The sequence below is a fragment of the Anomaloglossus baeobatrachus genome, chromosome 5, assembly GCF_048569485.1.
Source record: "Anomaloglossus baeobatrachus isolate aAnoBae1 chromosome 5, aAnoBae1.hap1, whole genome shotgun sequence".
NCBI lineage: Eukaryota > Metazoa > Chordata > Amphibia > Anura > Aromobatidae > Anomaloglossus > Anomaloglossus baeobatrachus.
This window is the reverse complement of record NC_134357.1, coordinates 370,290,515-370,312,610: the sequence shown is the minus strand read 5'-3', so window position 1 is coordinate 370,312,610 and position 22,096 is coordinate 370,290,515. Positions and strand designations below refer to the sequence as shown.

Here is a 22,096-nt window from a genome sequence, read left to right as displayed (position 1 = left end):
CCTGATACCATCTCTTCCCCAAGTAACTGACACACATAGAGCCAGATTTGCAAATATGTAAACAAAAATTGTAATTAGTCAGACCTAACAACCTTCTTCCATTGCACCATGGTCCCGTTCTGATGTATATATTCTCATTGTGGGTGCTTTTGGCACTATACAGGGATCAACTTGTACTAGGTGCATATAAAAAGAGAGACAAAAACATGATTAGTTAATATTTTGCATATAAAGAAAATTGCAAATCTAAAAGAACCGGCCACTACTATTCTCAATAGTTTGGCTCTTTACCAATATTTCCAGATTGCATTGCAGCTTTAATAATATTGAGTGCTCTGTTACAGATTCATGATTTTTCATGTGGAGGCGCTATATAAATCCAGTGCCAAAAGTCCCAATGTCAGGAGATGGGATGCAATAAAAGCCAATATATGTGACACATTTGTGCTCCATTTGGTGTCCTGTATTCAGATCACAAGCAAGTTACAGTTCCACTATAATGTAAGTTATTTCTCGTAAGTTACTTAAAGAGTTATTCCAAGTTAATTCTAATCAATATTAATGTCATTATTAACTCATTATTCATTATTTTGTAAGTTAATATTAAGCAGTATAAAGTATGTTGACTAAGGGTTGCTTTACACGCTACGAGATCGCTAGCCGATGCTAGCGATGGCGAGTGTGATAGCACCCACCCCTATCGTTATGCCGATATGTGAAGATCGTTGCCGTAGCGAACATTATCGCTACGGCAGCGTCACACGTACATACCTGCTCGGCGACGTCGCTGTGACCGGCGAACCGCCTCCTTTCTAAGGGGGCGGTTCGCTCGGCGTCACAGCAACGTCACTTAGTGGTCGCCCAATCAAAGCGGAGGGGCGGAGATGAGCGGGACGAACATCCCGCCCACCTTCTTCCTTCCTCATTGCTGGCGTGTGGCAGGTAAGGAAAGCTTCCTCGTTCCTGCGGCGTCACACGTAGCGATGCGTGCTGCCGCAGGGACGAGGATCAACTTCGCCCAAGCGACAGCAGCGATAATTGGGAGAGGACCCCCATGTCAACGAGGAGCGATTTTTGGATGTTTTTGCAACGATCCAAAATCACTCCTAGGAGTCACACACAATGAGAGCGCTACAGCGGCCGGATGTGCGTCACAAAATCCGTGACCCCAACGAGATCGCTGTAGCAAAATCGTAGCGTGTAAAGCCACCTTAACTGCTACTGCAAATACATGTTACATTAGGGCTTTTTGTATATTATCAGTAGCAGCTAATCAAAACCATATAATTTACTGGTTTTTTTATAAATCATATGTTCCTGTTATTCAGCCTTAAGTATAAGGCTATGTGTGCACGTTGCTTTTTTTCCTGCGTTTTGGCTGCGTTTAAAACTGTAGCGTGTCATTGTCAAAATGCTTGTGCTGTGCTTCCCCAGCAAAGTCTATGAGAAGTCAGAAAATTCCATGTGCACGTTGCTTTTTTAAACACAGTGTTTTGTATGCCAAATATTTGACAAAATTGATGTGTTTAAAAAAGCAGAATGTCACTTCTTCTGTGCATTTTGGTTGCATTTTCCACCTATTGAAATCAATGAGGTGTGTCAAAACGCAACCAAAATGTTTAGCTGTGCGCTTGCACTGCATTTTTGTTGCGTTTTGCATGCTTTTTTGACAAACAAAACACAGGTCTTTCAGTTTCTCTCTCTCTCTCTCTGTCTGTCGGTCTCTCCCTCTCACCCCCTCTCTCATACTCACCGATCACCGGCGCTGCACTGCACAGCTGTCACAAAGCTTCGGCGGCTTCTCCTGCTTTTGAAAATGCCGGCCGCTCATTATTCCATCTCGTATTCACTGATTCCTCCGCCCACTGGCGCTTATGATTGGTTGCATTCAGACGAGCCGCCACGCTGAGTGACAGCTGTCTCACTGCAACCAATCACAGCCGTCGGTGGACGGGTCTATATTGTGCAGTAAAATAAATAAATAATTAAAAAAAAACGACGTGCGATTCACCCCCCCAATTTTGATACCAGCCAAGGTAAAGCCACACGGCTGAAGGCTGGTATTCTCAGTATGGGGAGCCCCACATTATGGGGAGCTCCCCATGTTAAAAATATCAGCCAGCAGCCGCCCGGAATTGCCGCATCCATTAGATGCGACAGTCCCGGGACTCTACCCGGCTCTCTCGAATTGCCCTGGTGCGGTGGCAATTGGGGTAATAAAGAGTTAATGGCAGCCCATGGTTGCCACTAAGTCCTAGGTTAAACATGGCAGACGTCTATGAGACACCCCCCATGATTAATCTGTAAGTAAAAAAAAATAAACACATACACCCCAAAAATCCTTTATTTGGAATAAAAGACAAAAAAACACCCTCTTTCACCACTTCATTAATCCCCAAACAGCCCTCCAGGTCCGACGTAATCCACACGAGGTCCCACAACGCTTTCAGCTCTGCTACATTGGAAGCTGACAAGAGCGGCCACAGACCACGACCGCTCTCTGTGAGCTCCACACAGCAACTGAAGTGAGTCGCGCTGTCTGCGGTGACGCCACTCAGGTTACCTGCGGCCACCTCTGGATCCTCCAACTGTGACAGCAAGTCGCCCGAGTTACTGAAGTGCGCGATCAGCTGTGCCCTCACTCAGGTGATTTGTGGTCTCGGGTGGAGGACTCCAGCTGGCCGCGGGTAACCTGAGTGACGGCACCGCTGATCGCGCTGCTCACTTCAGTCACTCAGGGTATTTGCGGTCACCGGTGAGTCCTTCACCGGTGACCGCAAATCAGGCCGCGGCACACAGACAGAGCCACGCGATGACAATGAAGTCGGGTGAAGTTCATCCGAGTTCATTCTGATCGTGCGGCTCAGCTTCACAGCCAGCCTTCTCTATGGGGATGTAGCAGAGCCGAGTGGGACCGCACTGTCAAAAATGCATCCAAAATGTATTCAAAACGCATTCAAAATGCATCCAAAATGCATGCATTTTAGATGCATTTTTGTTTGTCAAACGCAGTGTTTACAGTTGTCCAGTCTGCCAGAGGGTGCACTTTTTTCTGCACTTGACAGAACGCAGCGTGCGCACATACCCTTAGATAAATAGACGAGACTTGGAGACTTGACCAACAACTTCCCCACCGAGTGTAATGTCCTCTACACAAAATGATTTCCCTACACACACACACACACACACACACACACACACACACACACACACACACACACACACACACAATGATTCCCCCACAGTTCCCTACATAGTATGATGTCCTTACAGCTGTCTCTGAGAGTATAATGCCCCCAAAGCCCACTCTGATCTAGAAGATACTGCAGGTGATAACTTGCTTATAGCTGATATGTCCACGCAAGCATTGTACTTGGCTGTCTCCAGTAGTCCCATAGACAATGCACTCAAGGCAGAATAATATACACAGCACTCACCAAATATCTTCATCCATTCAAAACCATTTATTGGAATAGAAAGTGCATAGCAGGATATCATCCAGGAGACAAATGTGCACCATAATGACTATAATGGGTCTCACTGTTCAAACACAGAGCGCCTCTTATGTTATGTGCAGTTACCGTATGAATTTGCTGATATATGCTAAATAGTGATGAGCGAGCACTACAATGCTGAGGTGCTCAGTACTTGTAACGGTTAGTGATGAGCAAGCACTACCATGCTCAGGTGCTCGGTACTCGTAACAGTTAGTGATGAGCGGGCACTACCATGCTCTGGTGCTCAGTACTTGTAACGGTTAGTGATGAGCGAGCACTACCATGCTCAGGTGCTCAAATAAGGAATAACGTTTGGAACACCATTCTAAGTCTGAACTGGGTGCAAAAACCTAAAAAAACATCACTATGGGGAGATAAGGTATGCACACCAGTGACTATGGAAGGGGAATACATGGAATAGCAGAAACTGCTGTGTGAATACTGACTTGAAAAATCCAATAGCTATATGAAAGAGTGAAAATGTGAAAAATGGAATCTGCATTACTGCCATGAACATATGAATCAAGAGAAATTTAGCTACTGAATTGATCAATGCAATAGAGCCCCAACACTACGCCAAAGTATTTCTCTTAGAGAAAGAGAAATACTTTGGCGTAGTGTTGGGGCTCTATTGCATTGATCAATTCAGTAGCTAAATTTCTCTTGATTCATATATTCATGGCAGTAATGCAGATTCCATTTTTCACATTTTCACTCTTACATATAGCTATTGGATTTTTCAAGTCAGTATTCACACAGCAGTTTCTGCTATTTCATGTATTCCCCTTACATAGTCACTGGTGTGCATACCTTATCTCCCCATAGTTATGCTCAGGTGCTCGGTACTCGTAACAGTTAGTGATGAGCGGGCACTACCATGCTCGGGGGCTCAGTACTCATAACGGTTAGTGATGAGCAAACACATTCCATGCTTGGGTGCTTGGTACTTTTAACGGTTAGTGATGAGCTAGCACTACCATGCTCAGGTACTCGCAACGAGCAGTTGGTGCTCGTATGAGTGCCATTTGAGTACCCGAGTATAATGGAAGTCAATGGGGGACTTGAGCATTTTTCCAGGAAATCTCATTAAATTTGGAAACTTGATTATCGCCCATCCGAGCACCAACTGCTCGTTACAGGATCCGAATATGGTAGTGCTCGCTCATCACTATTGCTAATCTTTTTGGTAGTGTTGACTTTTTTGTCTTTATTATGGACTTACATGGACAATGGAGCAGATCTATTCAAATTGGGCATTGCAGAGCACCGTTCTTGGAGTGGGTGGGGGTCTCAGCAATTTGCCACCTCTAATTTGGATAGGTGATCACTTGCTAAAATGGGAATCAGCATTTAGAGCCACACTCCACTTAAAGCTTAGAAAGTAAACAGTATGCATGCCTTGTATTGCAGATAATCAACAATCACATGGTTCTGCAGTTTCTGAGATCAGCAGATTATTCTTATAAGAGAGAGGATCTTCTGCGATCTGAACTAACGGTGCTAAAAACTCTTAATTTTCGTATAAACATCCACTCTCCTTTTACATATGTGGAAATGCTTCTGGAAGTTTTAGGTAAGTGCTGTAACACTGGGACTGAAGGTGCATTTAGATGGGCCGACATTCAGTGAGCGAGTGTTCATTGGATCATTCCCAATTGCCAGTGCCCGTGTAAATATGGCGGAGATCACTGGATGAACAAGCAAAGCCCTTATTAGTCAGAGGATCAGATCAATGATGCTGGCATAAAAATGATCGTTATCAGCAACACATTAATTGGTGTAGTCAGGGAATAGGCTGTCTACAGCATTAGATTGTTGTGGGACAGAACAAAACATTCATATTAATGTCTATTTCGTTCCCATCAGTACTCGTCAGCCTGTGTAAACATGCCAGGAAACGAGCCCCGGTGTACCATTGTTAATCGGTTAAAACCAGCCCTTCTGATTTCACCACGACATTTTCATTTTCAGGCTTGTCTCCAATGTTGTTGCTGTAATGCACTTTCAGCCAATTTCTTTGATTCTTTAGAAATGATATCTATACTGTTTAATACATTTTGGTAAATTATATTCCCCTTAGGCTGTGTTCACACACTGCGTTTTTTACCTGCGTTTTTGGTCCGTTTTTGCTGCAGAAATTTCTTGAGAAATTCTTGTAACCTTTCTGCAGACATTCCCCAGCAAAACCTATGGCAAAAAAAATTTGCTGTGCGCACACTGCGTTTTTTTCTTAAGAAAATTCTTTCAGTAGATTTTCTTAAGAAAAAGAATGAGCATGTCACTTCTATTCTGCAGCTAACTGCGTTATTTGCCATAGATAATTGGCACAATAACGCAGGGAGCAACCAGCGGTAAAAACGCACCGAAAACGCACCGAAAACGCGGCAAAAACGCATGTGCGTTTTTGGTGCGTTTTTTAACGCAGGTGCACTAATCCTTCACTCTTAAGAAATTTCTTAAGAAAAATCATTTTTCTAGTGTGAACATAGCCTTAATGTGTTATAAACTACTTGATTGCCGCTTAGCCTATGTTCATATTGAGTATTACCCCTATTTTATTGGTTCCCTTGGGGTTTTGTCTGAAGCCCTGGAACTCGAGATTCTTGTGTATGTGCTGAGATGGCCATTGGCCGTAAAGATGCAGATGAAGTCAGAGACTGCTCTTGAATATGATTTTCACCGGTATCTGCCTATTTGAGGTGGGCTCCAGGACGCAGTCAACCATGTCTTGGAGCCTGTCTCAAGTTGGCCAAAAATAATGTCTGACAGAGCACACAGTGACTTCGCCTGCATCATAACAGTGCTACGTCGCCACCGGAGTCCGCTCCAGCGACTTCTACTTCGAACACCAGGCGATGCCATGTTTCTTCCATGGATAGTGCTGGTACTGGGAGAGGAGTCGATGCCAGCAGCGCTGGTGGGCGCAGGCTCTGCTCATCCACTGGGCTGGGTTTCCTTGGGATCTGCAGTACCACTGGCTCACTGTAGGTGGCGTGTGTCTTCCAGCTGGAGTTACCATCATTCAGCTAAAACCAATGGGAAGACACCACACCCTTCCTAATTCCCCTCCTGTCTGTTGACCACTGCCAGAGATAGTTCTGAATTCCTGGTTCCTGTTCCGCCCTATTCTGTTTAGTGATTCTGGTGTTCTGACTTCTGCTTGTTTCCTGACTACCCTCCTGCCTGCTGTTTATGTACATCGCTGCCCGATTCGGATTTGACCTCTGCTACGTTTGCTGATTACATCCTGGTCTGCCGATTCTGTCCCTGTTTTGCATTTCCCACTTCGACCCTGCCTGACTACTACTCTCATCGGACTGCAGCCTTCCACAGGTAGTGATCACCTTGGGCCCTGTGTAATTCCAAATCCCTGTATAGGGGTTAAAGGGTTTCAGGGTTCTAGGGGTCCTGCTTGATGAGTGGCTTCCCTCTAGCCTATCCATTACAGCCCGTCTGAGTTTGTGGATCCAGGCAGGTGTTACAAACAGTCAATGGCTTTTTCAAACCACATGCCTGAATCTTGGTTTCCAGGACTTCAGAGGTAAACCCTGATGGACCTACTGTACGGAGGGTAAAGCACAGTCTGAACATAGCCTTATACATAGATGTACTTCATTATATCACAGGCTGCTAACTGAAGAAAACTGCCCCTGTATCATCTGTCAGGATCTGAATGAAACCTATCTCTGTGTAATCTATTAAAAACTTGTGAATTTGACTGCAAGTGAGGTCATAGAAGGTAAATGGCTGAAATCGCGCTGCCCAAGTTGCTGCCTGATCTTAGCTTTAAACAGATTATGACTACACTAATGCCGGCCAATGACGGCAGATGAGTCAGATAGAGGATCAGCCATGTCTGGCAGCGGCTTATCTCCTTCTGCATATTTAACTAGACATGCACACTTAGCCTATCGAAAAATGAATATTGATGGTGAAGGAGGATTTTAGTTGGGAACTGTTTTGTCTAACAGGGATCTCATATTTATGGCTGGTATGAAGCAGACCTTTCACTAAAAGTATGATCGGCTGATCGTTCTCCATCAATGGTCGGATCGTTTGTATTATTTTAGATCACTCCTACAAATTATCTAACTATCATATTTAAATGTTATGACCACCTCTAACACAGTAAAATGTTGCTTTTTTTTTTACATGTTAAAGTGATTATCTACTACCTACACCATCCCTTTTTAAATGAAGTAGTTTCCATTGTAAAATAAAAATAATATATACCGTACTCACCTTCCTCACCGCCATCATTCCAGCCTAGTATGATGAGTATGTTATTCTTATTTTACAACAGGGACTACTTAATGTAAAAAGGGATTGTCCAGATAGTGGACAACTCTTTTAATGGGTACTTTAGCTAATCAATAAGTTTCAATTTGCAGTTTTCATTCCTTCCTTAATTTTTAGACCTTCCGATATGTAAGGCATTCTTAGCCATTTTTCAGATTTACCTCTCTTGTCTCTCCAATTACCGTATTTTTTGGAATATAAGACGCACCGGACTATAAGATGCACCCTGGTTTTAGAGGAGAAAAATAGGAAAATAAAATTTTAAGCAAAATATGTGGTCATGACACACTGCTATGGGGCGAGGATCTGCTGCTGACACTGTTATGGGGGTAATGTCCCCAAATTCTCTACTAAGGAAGCCCATCTTGGTAATGATCCTCCTGCCTTGTATATAATCCCCATCCTTGTGTATAATATATATATATATATATATATATATAATGTATGTCCCTCATCCTGGTATAGCCCCCATCCTGCTATATACCGCCATCCTGGTATATGCCCTCATCCTGCTATATACTGCCATCCTGGTATACACCCTCATCCTGCTCTATACCGCTATCCTGGTATATACCGCCATCCTGGTATATACCCCCATCCTGGTATAGCCCCCATCCTGCTGTTATATACCCCCATCCTGCTATATACCCCCATCCTGCTATATACCTCCATCCTGGTATAGCCCCCATCCTGCTACATAGCGCCATTCTGGTATATGCCCTCATTCTGCTATATACCCCCATCCTGCTATATACTGCTATCCTGGTATATGCCCTCATCCTGCTATATACCCCCATCCTGCTATATATTGCCATCCTGGCATATACCCCCATCCTGCTATATACTGCCATCCTGGTATATGCCCTCATCCTGCTATATACCCCCATCCTGCTATATACTCCCATCCTGCTCATATACCCTCATCCTGGTATATGCCCTCATCCTGCTATATACCCCATCCTGCTATATACCCCCATCCTGGTATATGGCCTGCATCCTGTGGCACACAAAAAAAAATGTTTATACTCCCCTTTCCTCACTCCAGCAGCATCGCTCGTCTTCCTCTCTGTGTCAGCAGCAGAGCTGCTGACCTGTGTGAAGCTGGTCCCCGTTCCCTGCAGCATCGCGATGTTCTCCTGTCTGCCTGTCAGCTGACCTGTTTGGAGACTAGCGGTGCGCACAGCCATGACGTTATCGCTGTGCTCACTGCTCTCTACACAGCAGCGGCTGGCAGACAGGAGGAGATCGCGATGCTGCAGACAATGGTAACGGGTGAGTATATTTATTCACTGCCCTCCGTGCTGCTGATTATGTGCGGGGGGCAGTGAATACAGCCGCACATGATCACTCCAGGCTGTAGTTGCCAGGGGTGAATATGCGGGCCTGCTGTTTACTATGCGCGCACCCCCCCGCCCATCATCCCGTCCACCTGTCAGCGCCAGCTTCAGCGCTGAGAGATGATGGGCGTGAGGATGGGCGTGGACATGAAATGAGCAGGCCCACGTGGTCATGGTAGGTGCTGCTACGGCCTGCTCATGCCCCCGATGACCCGCTCCACCCTCATTCCCCGCAGCCATGCCCTACATTCAGACTATAAGACGCACCCCCCACTTTCCCCCAACATTTGTGGGAAAAAAGTGCATCTTATAGTCTGAAAACTACGGTAATAAATGCTGGATGTGAGGACTGAGTGTGTCCAGGGTGCTGCTGATGCCATTTACTTTTATGTCACGCTTGAAATTATGGGTGGTCAAAAAGGGTTCAAACCCGTCATTAGATACAATAAAACTTTGCACCACAAAAATGAATATAAGGACTTTATTATACAGGAAATCTAAAAAATGTAAAATATAAGATTTCGATCCCTATATTTAGATCTTCATCAGACACAATAGATTCTTGTGTAGGGATATGCCTTTAAGATGGTGACACTGTCAAAATCACCGTGAGATCTATAGATAAATCAGACTGCTGTTCTATATAGATATAATGGCGCCGTATAGCAGAGCGTCTTATACGCAGGTAGGAGGGTAGCCATTTACTTTCATGTTTCATCACAGCTCGAGAACTGCACTTAATTCCTCTCCATGCACTTTCCTTCTTGTCTACAATCTATTTTCTCTACTCTCCATAAAACTTTAGATGCTTTCTCTACTGGAGATCTATGTACAGCACTCTCCCTCATGCTATCTCTAACACTGAGAGAAGAGAGGTGAAGAGCAGGGAGCCGTTAAGATGAAGAGTTCTGACGGATTTATTTTTGTTTTTGCAGATTTCTCAGTCAGATAAAGTACTTTGTACTCTACAGCAGGAAAATAGTGGAGAATTTTTAAAGAAGAGTCTAAGATCCCATAGAAAGTTACTTAATCTTGCACTTAGGAAATAAATTAAAAAAAAAAAGTTTGAATGTGAACATAGCCTTTTTTTTAAGTGTAACACAACAGTGTGAACAGGCGCAAAGTAGCAAATTATAGATTTAGGGGTCCTTTACACGCTGCGACATCGCTAGCATCGGCTAGCGATGTCGCGTGCGATAGCACCCGCCCCCGTCGGTGGCATATGTGGTGATCACTGCCGTAGCGAACATTATCGCTATGGCAGCGTCACACGTACATACCTGCTCGGCAACGTCGCTGTGACCGGCGAACCGCCTCCTTTCTAAGGGGGCAGTTCGTTCAGCGTCACAGCGACGTCACAGCAGTGTCACTGGACCACCGCCCAATAGAAAAGGAGGGGCGGAGATGAGCGGCCGGAACATGCTGCCCACCTCCTTCCTTCCTCCTTTTTCGGTGGACGCAGGTAAGGAGATGTTTGTCGTTCCAGCGGCGTCACACATAGTGATGTGTGCTGCCGCAGGAACGATAAACAACATCGTTACTGCAGCAGCAACGATAATTGGGAAGAGGGGGACATGTCACCGATGAGCGATTTTGAACGTTTTTGCGACGATTCAAAATCGCTCATAGGTGTCACACGCAACGACATCGCTAAAGCAGCCGGATGTGCGTCACTAATTCTGTGACCCCCAACGAGATCGCTTCAGCGATCTCGTAGCGTGTAAAGCCACCTTTTGTTCAGCGGATCATCCCATATAGATATCCCATCTCATATAGTTTTAGCCTATGTTGCCCAAAAGGAATCACTATGATGATGTCTTCTATTGATGAATCTGTCTGCAATTGCAAAAAAAGTGTTTTTAATTTGAAATAAAGTACAGTATTCCTGATTATAGATGTGTTCTTTTTTTAATTTATCTTTATTAAATTGCAAAAAACCCAAAAGACAGAAATAAGGCACTCAATGTGCCGAAATTGAAAGGCAGCAACCAAAAACAAGAAAGTATAGATGTAAAATGTCATGAAGAGTAAGGAGTATTAGCATTGGCAACATTGAGGCAGTTCAAGGCATTAGTACCAGTTATACAAAAAAATAGGAAAAAAAATATATATATATATATATATATATATATATATATATATATATATATATATATATATATATATATAAAAAAATCCTTGAGCACACAAACTAAATAAAATATCGGAACTATAAGAAGAAATAAGAGAGCAGAGGAAAGAAAAAGGACATGGGACACACAAGGGAAAAAGGGGGGAGAGAGGTGAAGAGGAGGGTAAGGTGTGCATGCCAGCGGTCCTATGCTTCCAGGCTCAGTTTTCCCAATAAGAACCTGTATTCACAAGAAGATGTAAATGCAAGTTATATATTTAATGCCAAAGTACAAGTTGTGTTTACCACCTACAGGGCATAATGGCTGTTCTCTGCAATTGAAGGATATGCATGAGATGTGTGTATTGGTCTTGGATTTGGTTTATTTATTAAGAACCCCAATGTATGATGCAGTTCTGAAGGCATCTGTGGATCTTTCTACTCCAACTAGTATACAAAGGTAAATGGACAAAAGGGTACATTTTTCAATTACGGAAGTGGTTAATGTCAGGATAGATTTGACATTGCACTTGTTTTATTAAATGGACTTGGCGCATTTGAGGAATAAGAAAATCTAAAAGTTACAAAATGAAATTAATGCATGCAATGAAGGAGTTGATTGGAAACTTACATTATTATTGGGCTTTTCAGGTAATAAATGTTAGATATGTAAGTCAGGTCAACTGAGTAATAATTACACTCACTTTTCTCAAAACAGTCAAGTCTCAAGAAATGTTGCGTAAACTGATCTATACACTTGGGCTAAAAAATTGGTGCAAATATAGAGATAAATGTGGGCCTTTATGTGTACTTTTTAGGGTCTTTCACACCTTATCATCCGTATGATAACCATTGGATGCAGTAGCACAACCAATGTTGGCTCTCTGGTTTTAATGCAGGCTCATGAACTGAGCCTGAAACTTTGCTGGCACATGATGGCTGTGTTTATACAGACATCATCTGCCTCTCAAAAAAAGGTGGATCCCCAGCACAAAGAACGTCCATAGAAATTTGAAATAAAGTTAAAATTTCATTTTATTCCAATAATGGTTAAAAAAGGGGGAAGAAGGAATAAAACATAACTCCTCTTAGTCAGGACGATCGCGTCTGAAACGCATAGATTGGAGGATTTATGTTTCATTCCTTTTTCCCCCTTTTTTAACCATAACTTTATTTCAAGTTTCTATGGACGTTCTTTGTGCTGGGGATCCGCCTTTTTTGATTGACTACAGCCTTCTTGACCCACGAGCACCGCCCGGATTTTCCTTCCTGGAATGACTACATGGTGGTGACCTGATTCACTCTTTTTTTATGATCATCTGCCTCTAACAGCCGAAAGAAGATCCACTCTTAACTGCTAAATTGTTAAATGTCGCTATCAGTCTGTGACAGCGAAACAAGCTCGCGCCCCTGGAGTTGAATCGTTCTAATCGCCCATCGGTGTCCCTGCGACATGATTGTCTGCTGAAGACCTCCATGGTTTATGTTATGACGGTACTCCTATGAAAGCCAGCCTGAGGCTCCATCGACTGAAAATTGAAAATGTTATAAGTAACTAAGATCCTACAGTGCTCAGCAGAGGCGTAGCTAGGGGTTCGGCTCAAGGGGGCGAAACTTCTGAGTGGGCTACTAACCAGGTAACCATATTTACTATGATGGTGTCGCAGCCTAATAGTTTGTGTAGACAACCATATTTTTGGTCCAAGTGCGATCCAACAAAATATTGGATCACACTCGGACCAATGTTATCCAATGAGGCAGTGCACATGTTCGATTTTTGTGCTCGGACCGAGTGGTCTGAGCAAAAAAAATAAATTGCAGAGTGCATGCGCAGACTAGTAAGTGTAGCGGCAGGGCCGTAGTTAGTATTCATGCTGTTCTAAGCACTTAAATTGATCACGTACCCTACCAATAAGTCAGACTAAAGCCTCAGGCAGATGTGGCCAGAAGTATGCCAATCGCACTCTTGTCACATGATGGCCGCTCTCACCACCGGCACTGGAAAACCCTGACAGTGCACTGTGTGCATGCTATGAGGATTCACAAGTCTGCAGTCACAGGCCACTAAACAGCTGCCGATCGGCTTCATATAACCAAACTGTCGACTATCATTTAAAGGTAATCTGTCACCAAGTTTTTGCCCTCTAATCTGAGACCAGCATAACATAGGGGCAGAGAGCCTGATTCCAGCAATGTCACTTACTGACCTGCTCAGTGTAGTTTTGATAAAATTACTGATTATTCAGCAGTAGATTATAATTACAGGACTACTTGGCGTGCTGTCAGGTAGTCCAGCATATTCATGAGCTCTGTATAACTGCTAGATCTGCAGCAGAGAAAACATTGATTTTCTCAAAATGACAGCAAACAGCTCAGTAAATGACACATTGCTGGAATCAGAGTCTCAGTCAATACATTTGCTGCTCTCAGAGGGGCGAGAAGCAAAACCTGGTGACAGATTCCCTTTAAATGCAGGGATTGTCCAGTATAAATGCTCCCTTAGATCCAGGTACCGTATTGGCGACTTCTCCTCTGATTTGCTTTGTCTCACCCCATTCTTCTTCATCTGATCCAGACGACATGATGATTTTGGAGGTATACAGCTTCTTTCCGCAGACTTCCATTTTCTCTTGTTTTCCACAACAGATCCCAACATGATGCCCTAAAAAATATGAGTGTCATTATTACATCTAAATAAAAAATATCTGCACATACTGTACACTAAATAACCCTTATACTGTGCACCTGACAAAATATTTCCCCCACTATACTCCTTGACCAAAAAGTGACCCCTACACTGTCCCCCTAATGACACATGGCCTCCACATTGTGCCTCTCATATACTACAACCAGTGCACCATCCCTCCACCATGAATTATGGCCGCCACACTGTCTTTCTTTATGTAAATTATCTATAAAACCATCCCATTCATTACCATGTCCTATACGCTTTCCATACAAAATAATGTACCTGTGATATGAACAATGGCCTCCACATTGTCCACACCTTCCATGCCCCTCATCACACTACCCCCTCTCCAAACTCTGCTGTCTTTTCATGCCATACAGCCTTCACAATGTGCCCTCACATTGTCCCTCGTATACTGCTCCTCTCATACTGTGCCCTCACATTGTCCCTCGTATACTGCTCCTCTCATACTGTGCCCTCACATTGTCCCTCGTATACTGTTCCTCTCATACTGTGCCTTCACACTGTCCCTCATATACTGCTCCTCTCATACTGTGCCCTCATATTGTCCCTCGCATACTGCTCCTCTCATACTGTGCCCTCATACTGTCCCTCGTATACTGCTCCTCTCATACTGTGCCCTCACATTGTCCCTCGTATACTGCTCCTCCCATAATGTGCCCTCACACTGTCCCTCGTATACTGCTCCTCTCATATTGTGCACTCACACTGTCCCTCGTATACTGCTCCTCTCATACTGTGCCCTCACATTGTCCCTCGTATATTGCTTCTCTCATACTGTGCCCTCACACTGTCCCTCGTATACCGTTCCTCTCATACGGTGCCCTCACATTGTCTCTCGTATACTGCTCCTCATACTGTGCCCTCACACTGTCCCTCGTATACTGCTCCTCTCATACAGTGCCCTCACACTGTCCCTCGTATACTGCTTCTCTCATACTGTGCTCTCACATTGTCTCTCGTATACTGCTCCTCATACTGTGCCCTCACACTGTCCCTCGTATACTGCTCCTCTCATACTGTGCCCTCACATTGTCCCTCGTATACTGCTCCTCTCATACTGTGAATCCTGACGAATTGCACATCGGGTTGTTCAGTGTTCCCGGGGTAGCACACATCGCAGTGTGTGACACCCTGGGAACATTGAACAGATCTTACCTGCGTCCCGCGGCTCCCGCCGGCAATGTGGAAGGAAGGGGGTGGGCGTGATATTTACGTCCCGCTCATCTCTGCCCCTCCGCTTCTATTGGCCGGCTGCCGCGTGACGTCGATGTGACGCCGAACGTGCCTCCCACTCCAGGAAGTGGATGTTCGCCGCCCACATCGAGGTCGTATGGACGGGTAAGTATGTGTGACGGGGGTTAATTATTTGTGCGGCACGCTCCAAAAATTGAACGTGCCGCACATACGATGGGGGCGTTGCAAATCGCATACGATATCGTATGCGAAATTGCAACGTGTAAAGCAGGCTATACTGTGCTCTCATATTGTCCGTCGTATACTGCTCCCCTCATACTGTGCCCTCACACTGTCCCTCGTATACTGCTCCTCTCATACTGTGCCCTCACATTGTCCCTCATATACTGCTCCCCTCATACTGTCCCTCGTATACTGCTCCCCTCATACTGCTTCCCTCATACTGTGCCCTCACACTGTTCCTCGTATACTGCTCCTCTCATACTGTGCCCTCACATTGTCCCTCATATACTGCTCCCCTCATACTGTCCCTCGTATACTGCTCCCCTCATACTGTGCCCTCACATTGTCCCTCGTATACTGCTCCTCTCATACTGTGCCCTCACACTGTCCTTACTGCCTCCCATAATGCGCTGTCACTCTATATACTGAGTGAATGCTACTTTTCCCCCTTCCACACGTTACAATAAAAATTCCTCGCATCTACAGGTCCATGGTGGAGAACTTACCTTGCCCCTCATCTTTACTTCCTTTGTGGTGCTCTCGCACACGCTCTGCACCCCAATATTCCACACAGCCTGCACCCCATATGCCACAAACCCTTCACCCCAGTCTGTACCCCCATATCACACTCACTGCATCCCCATATCCCACAGACTCTGCACCCCATATACCTATATCTCACACAGCCTGTATCCCAACTTACACCTCTCTCAAACATCCTGAACCCTCATATTCCCCACACCCTGCATCCAGGACCAGCGTCAGCAGCTGGCAGACCCGGGAAAATGCTGTAGCCCTGGACAGCTGGGGGGTCCACTCACCGTCTTCAGTCCTGTGGGCCCTGGGATGAGTTCCAGGGACTGCAGTGCTTGGGTTGGCACCCACACTATCCTGCATCCTGGATAGTGCAGTTGCCAGCCCTTTAATCCACATTGACACACACCTTTCACTGTTGAATGCTCTGTGCACCTCCTGTATTGAAGTTCATCTGTGGGCGCAGCTACCGCGCAGTGTGCTCCAGTCTCACATATGAAGAGGAGCTGCAGACTCCAGCCAAAATTCTCCAGTACACTGAGCACAGCATATGTTCTCCCATACTGTATGGTGCCCCTCCACCTGAGCTGTATGTTTCACCCCCGATCTGTATGGGGCCCCCCTCCTGAGCTGTATGTGCCCCCTCGTGGCAGTAGGTGTCCCCTCTTGATCTGTATGGGACTGCCAGAACCATATGTGCTGCCACCCCAGAGCCGTATGCGCTGGCCCCACAGAGCCATATGCGCTGCCACCCCAGAGCTGTATGCCACCCACCTCAGTAATGTGCATGCCCCCCAGCGTTGTATGCTACCCCAGTAACATCTATGCCCCCAGGAATATGTATGCACCTGAGTAACGTATGCTCCCCAGTAACGTATATGCCCCAGCCACTCCTGTCATTTGTATACTGTATCCCCCAGCCACTCCTGTGATGTATATTCTGTAGCCCTAGCCCTTCCTGTGATGTATATACAGCAGTCTGTGTGCACTGTGCACTGTCATGTCTGTTATTGACGACCATCACGCAGTGCAACACAGACACATGCCCAGGAGGAGCTTGATGGAGACAAGCAGGGGAGGGGAGGAGGCTGTTGCCGGCTTCACAATATTAATAATATCTGTAATGCGTGTGTGTGTGTGTGTGTGTATCTATGTATGTCAGTGTATATGACTGTATAGATTTATATGTCTATAGGGGGGCTAGCAGAGGAGCAGGGGTAACAGGAGGAAGAGGTGGTACTGGAGTACGGCGATACTGTGAGTGGTACAGAGGGGGTTCCAGATACTCACTGCATGGCTGTTCTGTGCGGGGCTGCTCTGTGTGGGGGACTGTAAGGCATTCTGAAGATGTTGGCGGTGAATAATGGCGGCCGGAGTCCGCGCGTGTGCAGATGAAAGCTTGAGCTGCACCAACCCTCTGGAACGCTCTACCCCAAGAAGTTAGGACAAATCACAACTTACTCAGCTTCAGACGCACCCTAAAGACGCATCTTTTTAGGGCGGCCTATCACACTCCCTAATCAGATTCGATTCACATAGTCCCTCTACAACCTCTCACAACATAGCTCCACATCAAACTCCATGGCACCCAAAGGCATCTCAAGGCTCGGGCCCACTGGTCCAGGAAACCATTATCCAGCCCCATTTCCGTGAGATGGTTGGATTGTTATTGTAAATAAGCACTTGAACCTTGCCTCTCCCCCCATCTCATTGTAGATTGTAAGCTCTCACGAGCAGGGTTGTATTTTTTTTTCCCCTCTAAATATTGTATTTCTATAACTGTTACTTGTTTGTATATGATCCTCCTGAATTGTAAAGCGCTACGGAATATGTTGGCGCTATAGAAATAAAGATTATTATTATTATTATTATTATTATTGAGCTGAGAGCTCCATCTGCGCATGAGCCGATTCTAGGCGCCATTATTTGAAGGAGCCCTCACCACCAATATCTTCAGAATGGCTGATGCCTTACTGCCCGCCGCACAGAGCAAAGCCGCGGCGAGCAGAACAGCAGCGCACAGTGCAGAGCCGCACTGTAGAGCAGAGCGAGTTGCGCAATGCAGAGCGAGCCACACAGAGCCAAGCCCCGCACAGAGCAGAACCGTGCCGCACAGAGCAGAGCTGCGGTGAGCAGAACAGCCTCGCACAGAGCAGAGCCCCCCACATAAAGCAGAGCCATGGTGCACAGAGCAGAGCTGCGGCGAGTAGAACAGCCTTGCACACAGCAGAGCCACCACATAAAGCAGAGCCACAGTGCACAGAGCCGCGCTGCAGAGCAAGCTGCACAATGCAAAGTGAGCCACACAGAGCAGAGCCGTGCTGCCTGACGCACAGAGTAGCGCTGGCAACACACCGCATAGCATCGCCCCTGCCTCCTGTGACTCCTCTCCACCTCTTGGTAAGCTACATTCAGATTTTAGGATGCACCCCTCATTTTCCTCCCAAATTTTTGGAAGGAAAAGTGCGTCTTATAATCCGAAAAATACGGTATGTATATGTACGTATGCCTGTATGTGTATGTATCTGTATGTATGTGTCTAAGTGAGGATGGTGCCCACTGAGACTCCTTCACCCGGGGCCCACAAAATCCTGGAGCCGACCCTGCCTGCATCCCTATGTGTCAAACAGCCTGTACCACAACTTACCCCTCTCTCAAACACCCTGCACCCCTTCACACCATTCTGTCACAGTCTGCACCCCTCATATGCCACTCACCCTGCAGCCCCATCTTACCTCATTATAAGTTCCCATCTCCTAGTATCTCCTGATGTTTGGTTTCTGACCGGAGGAGTGGGCTCCTCCCACTCGGTCACATGGGCACGACATCATCGCAGGTCTTGGCAGTAAGATGTATTTTCGTCATCTGCACAAGAATTTCTGCTGTGTCCTTGCAGCACTGACAGCTCAGAAGTTCCTAGCGGACCCCCACTGAGCACCGGGCCCGGGGCAACCGCCCCCTCTGCCCCCCGCTAGCTATGCTATTGGTGCTCACTACTCGAAACCAGCAGGTTGGGCTCAATTCGATTAAAGAGTATAGTGGAAGTCAAAGGGAAACTCGTGCATTTTTCTGGACACTCTTCCATGCTTGAGTTTCTCATTGACTTCCATTATACTTGGTGATTGATTCGAGCCCATCCAAACGTCTAACCTGCTCATTTCGAGTACTGAGCACTCAAGGATCTTAGTCCTCGCTCATCACTAGTTACGAGTCTCTGAAAATGTTGACACAAGCAAAAATGTTTTCACTGCTTAAAAATAAAATGAAAAATTATGAGATCACTGGAATTGTGCTGATCTGGAAAATCATACTGCCAGGTCATTGTTTCCATATAATGAACACTGTTAAAACAAAATCCAAAAAACTATGGTGGAATTGCTCGTTTTTGACAATTTTGCTGCATTTCTTTTATTTACAGCTTCCCAATATATCACAATAAAGTCAATGGTGTCATTCAAAAGTACAGATTGTCCTTCAAAAAAACAAGCCCTCATATGTCTATGGAAAAATTAAAGCACCACTCCATTTTTTATTTTTTTTAATTTCAGCGTTGGAGTGTTTCTTTAGACATAAGTCCCCTGCCCCTGTCTGAGGCCTCATTCACACATCAATATTTTTGCATTCGTGTTTTTATGCCAAAGTATGGAATGGATCTTACAGAGAACTGTAATTGAAAGATTGACACTAGTGATGGGCAAGCACTAAAATGCTTGTTACTAGATTCGAGCTGATGAGACGCTTGGACAACCTTGACGCGAGTAACAAGCATTCTTAAAAGTCAATGATTGGGCAGTTCGGGCCTACGTCGCCCACATACAGCCAGCCATAAAGAGAGCATTTCCAAATGTTACTTTTATTGGGAGGGGGGGTTTGAGGGAGGTCACACTACATCCGAGATTGTTGTTTTATCCCCTGGGAGAGCCATTCAGACTGTGACTGGCTCTCCCTGAGGTGCGTCGTACACATCATGCAGTGAAACGAGCCTATGCATTGTTGTCATTGTTGCTCGGACTAAATATCCAAGCACTTGTGATACTCGGCCGAGCTCCGTGAGTACTTAAGCTCGAGCAGTACCGAGCATGCTCGATCATCACTAATTGACACCTATTCTGCGTTTTGGAGACACTTCTCGTTTCTCGTTTTGGCATACAAATACTGATGTGTGAATGAGGTGTTATACTCACCCTCCGGCATCTTCATCTCTTAGGGCCGTTTCATATCTCCGGTATTTTGCCGGAAGCCGGATCCGGCACACATGCAGTACAGTTACATTCATTTACAGTGGAAGCGTGACACCATACGATTTTGTGCGTCATACACAACCGCATGGTGTTGCGCTTCCACTGTAAATGATTGTAACTGTACTGCATGTGTGCCGTATCCGGCTTACGGCAAACTACCGGAGATGTGAAATGGCCCTTATCAGCTTCGTTCCAGTTGGTCTCAGATAGCTGGTGACCTGCTGGCAGATCCAGTATTTCATGGAGTTCACCGCAGGTCACAACTCAATACAAGTCTATGGGAGCCTCGTTCTGGCTCTCATAGACTTGCATTGAGCACTTGTAATGTAATGTCTGACTTCTGGCCAATCAGAAGATATGGTCACAAGATGGCACCATGCGACTGGAGCAGCACCAACAAAGGTGAAGACGCCGCATGGTGAGTATAAAACTGGGGGCAGCGACCTTAGATTAAAAGCAACAATTCAGAGCTGAAAGAAAAAACTAAATGCTGAAGTGGTGCTTTAAAAAAGGTATGTCTTTTGGAAGAAGGGGAAGCGAAAACAAAAGCGTAGAAACAGAAAGTTGCCCCGGTGGGAAGTGGTTGATGGGTAGAAGAAGCTAAGGATTGTTTTCTTAAAATGAGGAAAAAAGTGGATGCAACACAGGATTGTAAATATTGTCACATGGACCAAAAATGGGTTCAGTAAAGTGATAAAAAATATACCCCGCGTTTCAGATATAAAAAAGAAAAAAAGGATGTGAGAATCCGGCTTTAGTCCCATTGTTCATCTTTTGTGTATTTCTGACTTGTCTGGACAGGAGCAAGTTTCTATCAGTGAAGGAAGATCAGATGCTCTTGGGCACAGGAGTCATTTCTGCCAGCACCTTCATGATAGACCCGGACTCCTGGAATCAGGTAACCAGCCATCACCCCTTATGTCCTTCCAACTTCATTCTTTACCTATATTTTTATTTATTTATTTTTTTCAATTTTCAACAAAAGTGTTTTATGCACAAAACTGGACACTGATATAAACATAATCCAGTATAAAATGGGCTTCTGGATGAAAAATTCACTGCCCGTTACATTACCAGTGTTATCATTAATAGTTTGAAATCTCATGCACATGAAGCAAAAATTTGTCAGCCCTGTGTGTTTGTCACCTGCAGTATGTCAATTTAGGGGTTGATTTTTTTTTTTTTACTGCAGTGAGTGAGTGAGTGACTTCAGCCTTAGGAAAACTGTAGCAGCAGAGCTCTCTAATGGAGCTCACTGAAGCCATGGAAGTCATCCACCATTCTGGTTCCCGATGACTGGCCCAACTTATTCATCGGGTGATATAATTTTTAAAGGGACCCAGGAATCACAGAATGTGTGCTCAAATCAAGTACAGGCGCTCGTGCATCATGGCAGGGTCAAACATTTAAATGCACCTTCCTACCTGCTTGTTTACCATCCATCTCTGCCATTCATTTAGTTACATAGGTTGAAAAAAGACCTAGGTCCATCTAGTTCAACCTTGCTCCACCAATTACCATTGACTATGATGCTAGAACTTTCAATCAAAGAAGAGTGGAGAGATTGAGGGAAATCATGTAGGTGGGAAGGTGAATTTAAATTATTGACTCCGCCATGTTGCACTGTATGCATGTACTTGGTTTGAACAGTCAATCTGTGTTAACAGGGTCCCTTTAAATTTGCTTAGAAATTATTGTCAGTGGCATCCAGTGTAAACAGGACATGTGTTAAGTATAATGGCAGCCTATGCAGACTGAACAATCTATTCCTGATCGTTCCGTTTGCATCGGGAGCACAGTCCACCTGTCTAAAGAAGCCATTAAAACAACTGCTGTATTAACAACGCAAGGTTTGCAATGTAATTATATCTTAACACTGTTAATATTTGGGAACTTGGTTGAATATTTTTTTAGGCTCAATTCACACTAGATAATCTTGTATGGATTCA

The 22,096-nt window shown here is 45.1% G+C and overlaps 1 protein-coding gene across 1 annotated transcript in view; it reads left to right on the top strand.

Annotated features, from left to right (window-relative positions):
- The window catches only part of CNTD1 (cyclin N-terminal domain containing 1), a 37,492-nt gene that overhangs the window by 12,628 nt on the left and 2,768 nt on the right, over positions 1-22,096 (top strand). Inside the window, exons 4-7 of the mRNA XM_075347610.1 lie at positions 345-501; positions 4,908-5,070; positions 11,559-11,703; positions 20,949-21,045. Of these exons, the coding sequence (XP_075203725.1) occupies positions 345-501; positions 4,908-5,070; positions 11,559-11,703; positions 20,949-21,045 (562 nt within the window). The remainder of the gene's footprint in view (positions 1-344; positions 502-4,907; positions 5,071-11,558; positions 11,704-20,948; positions 21,046-22,096) is intronic.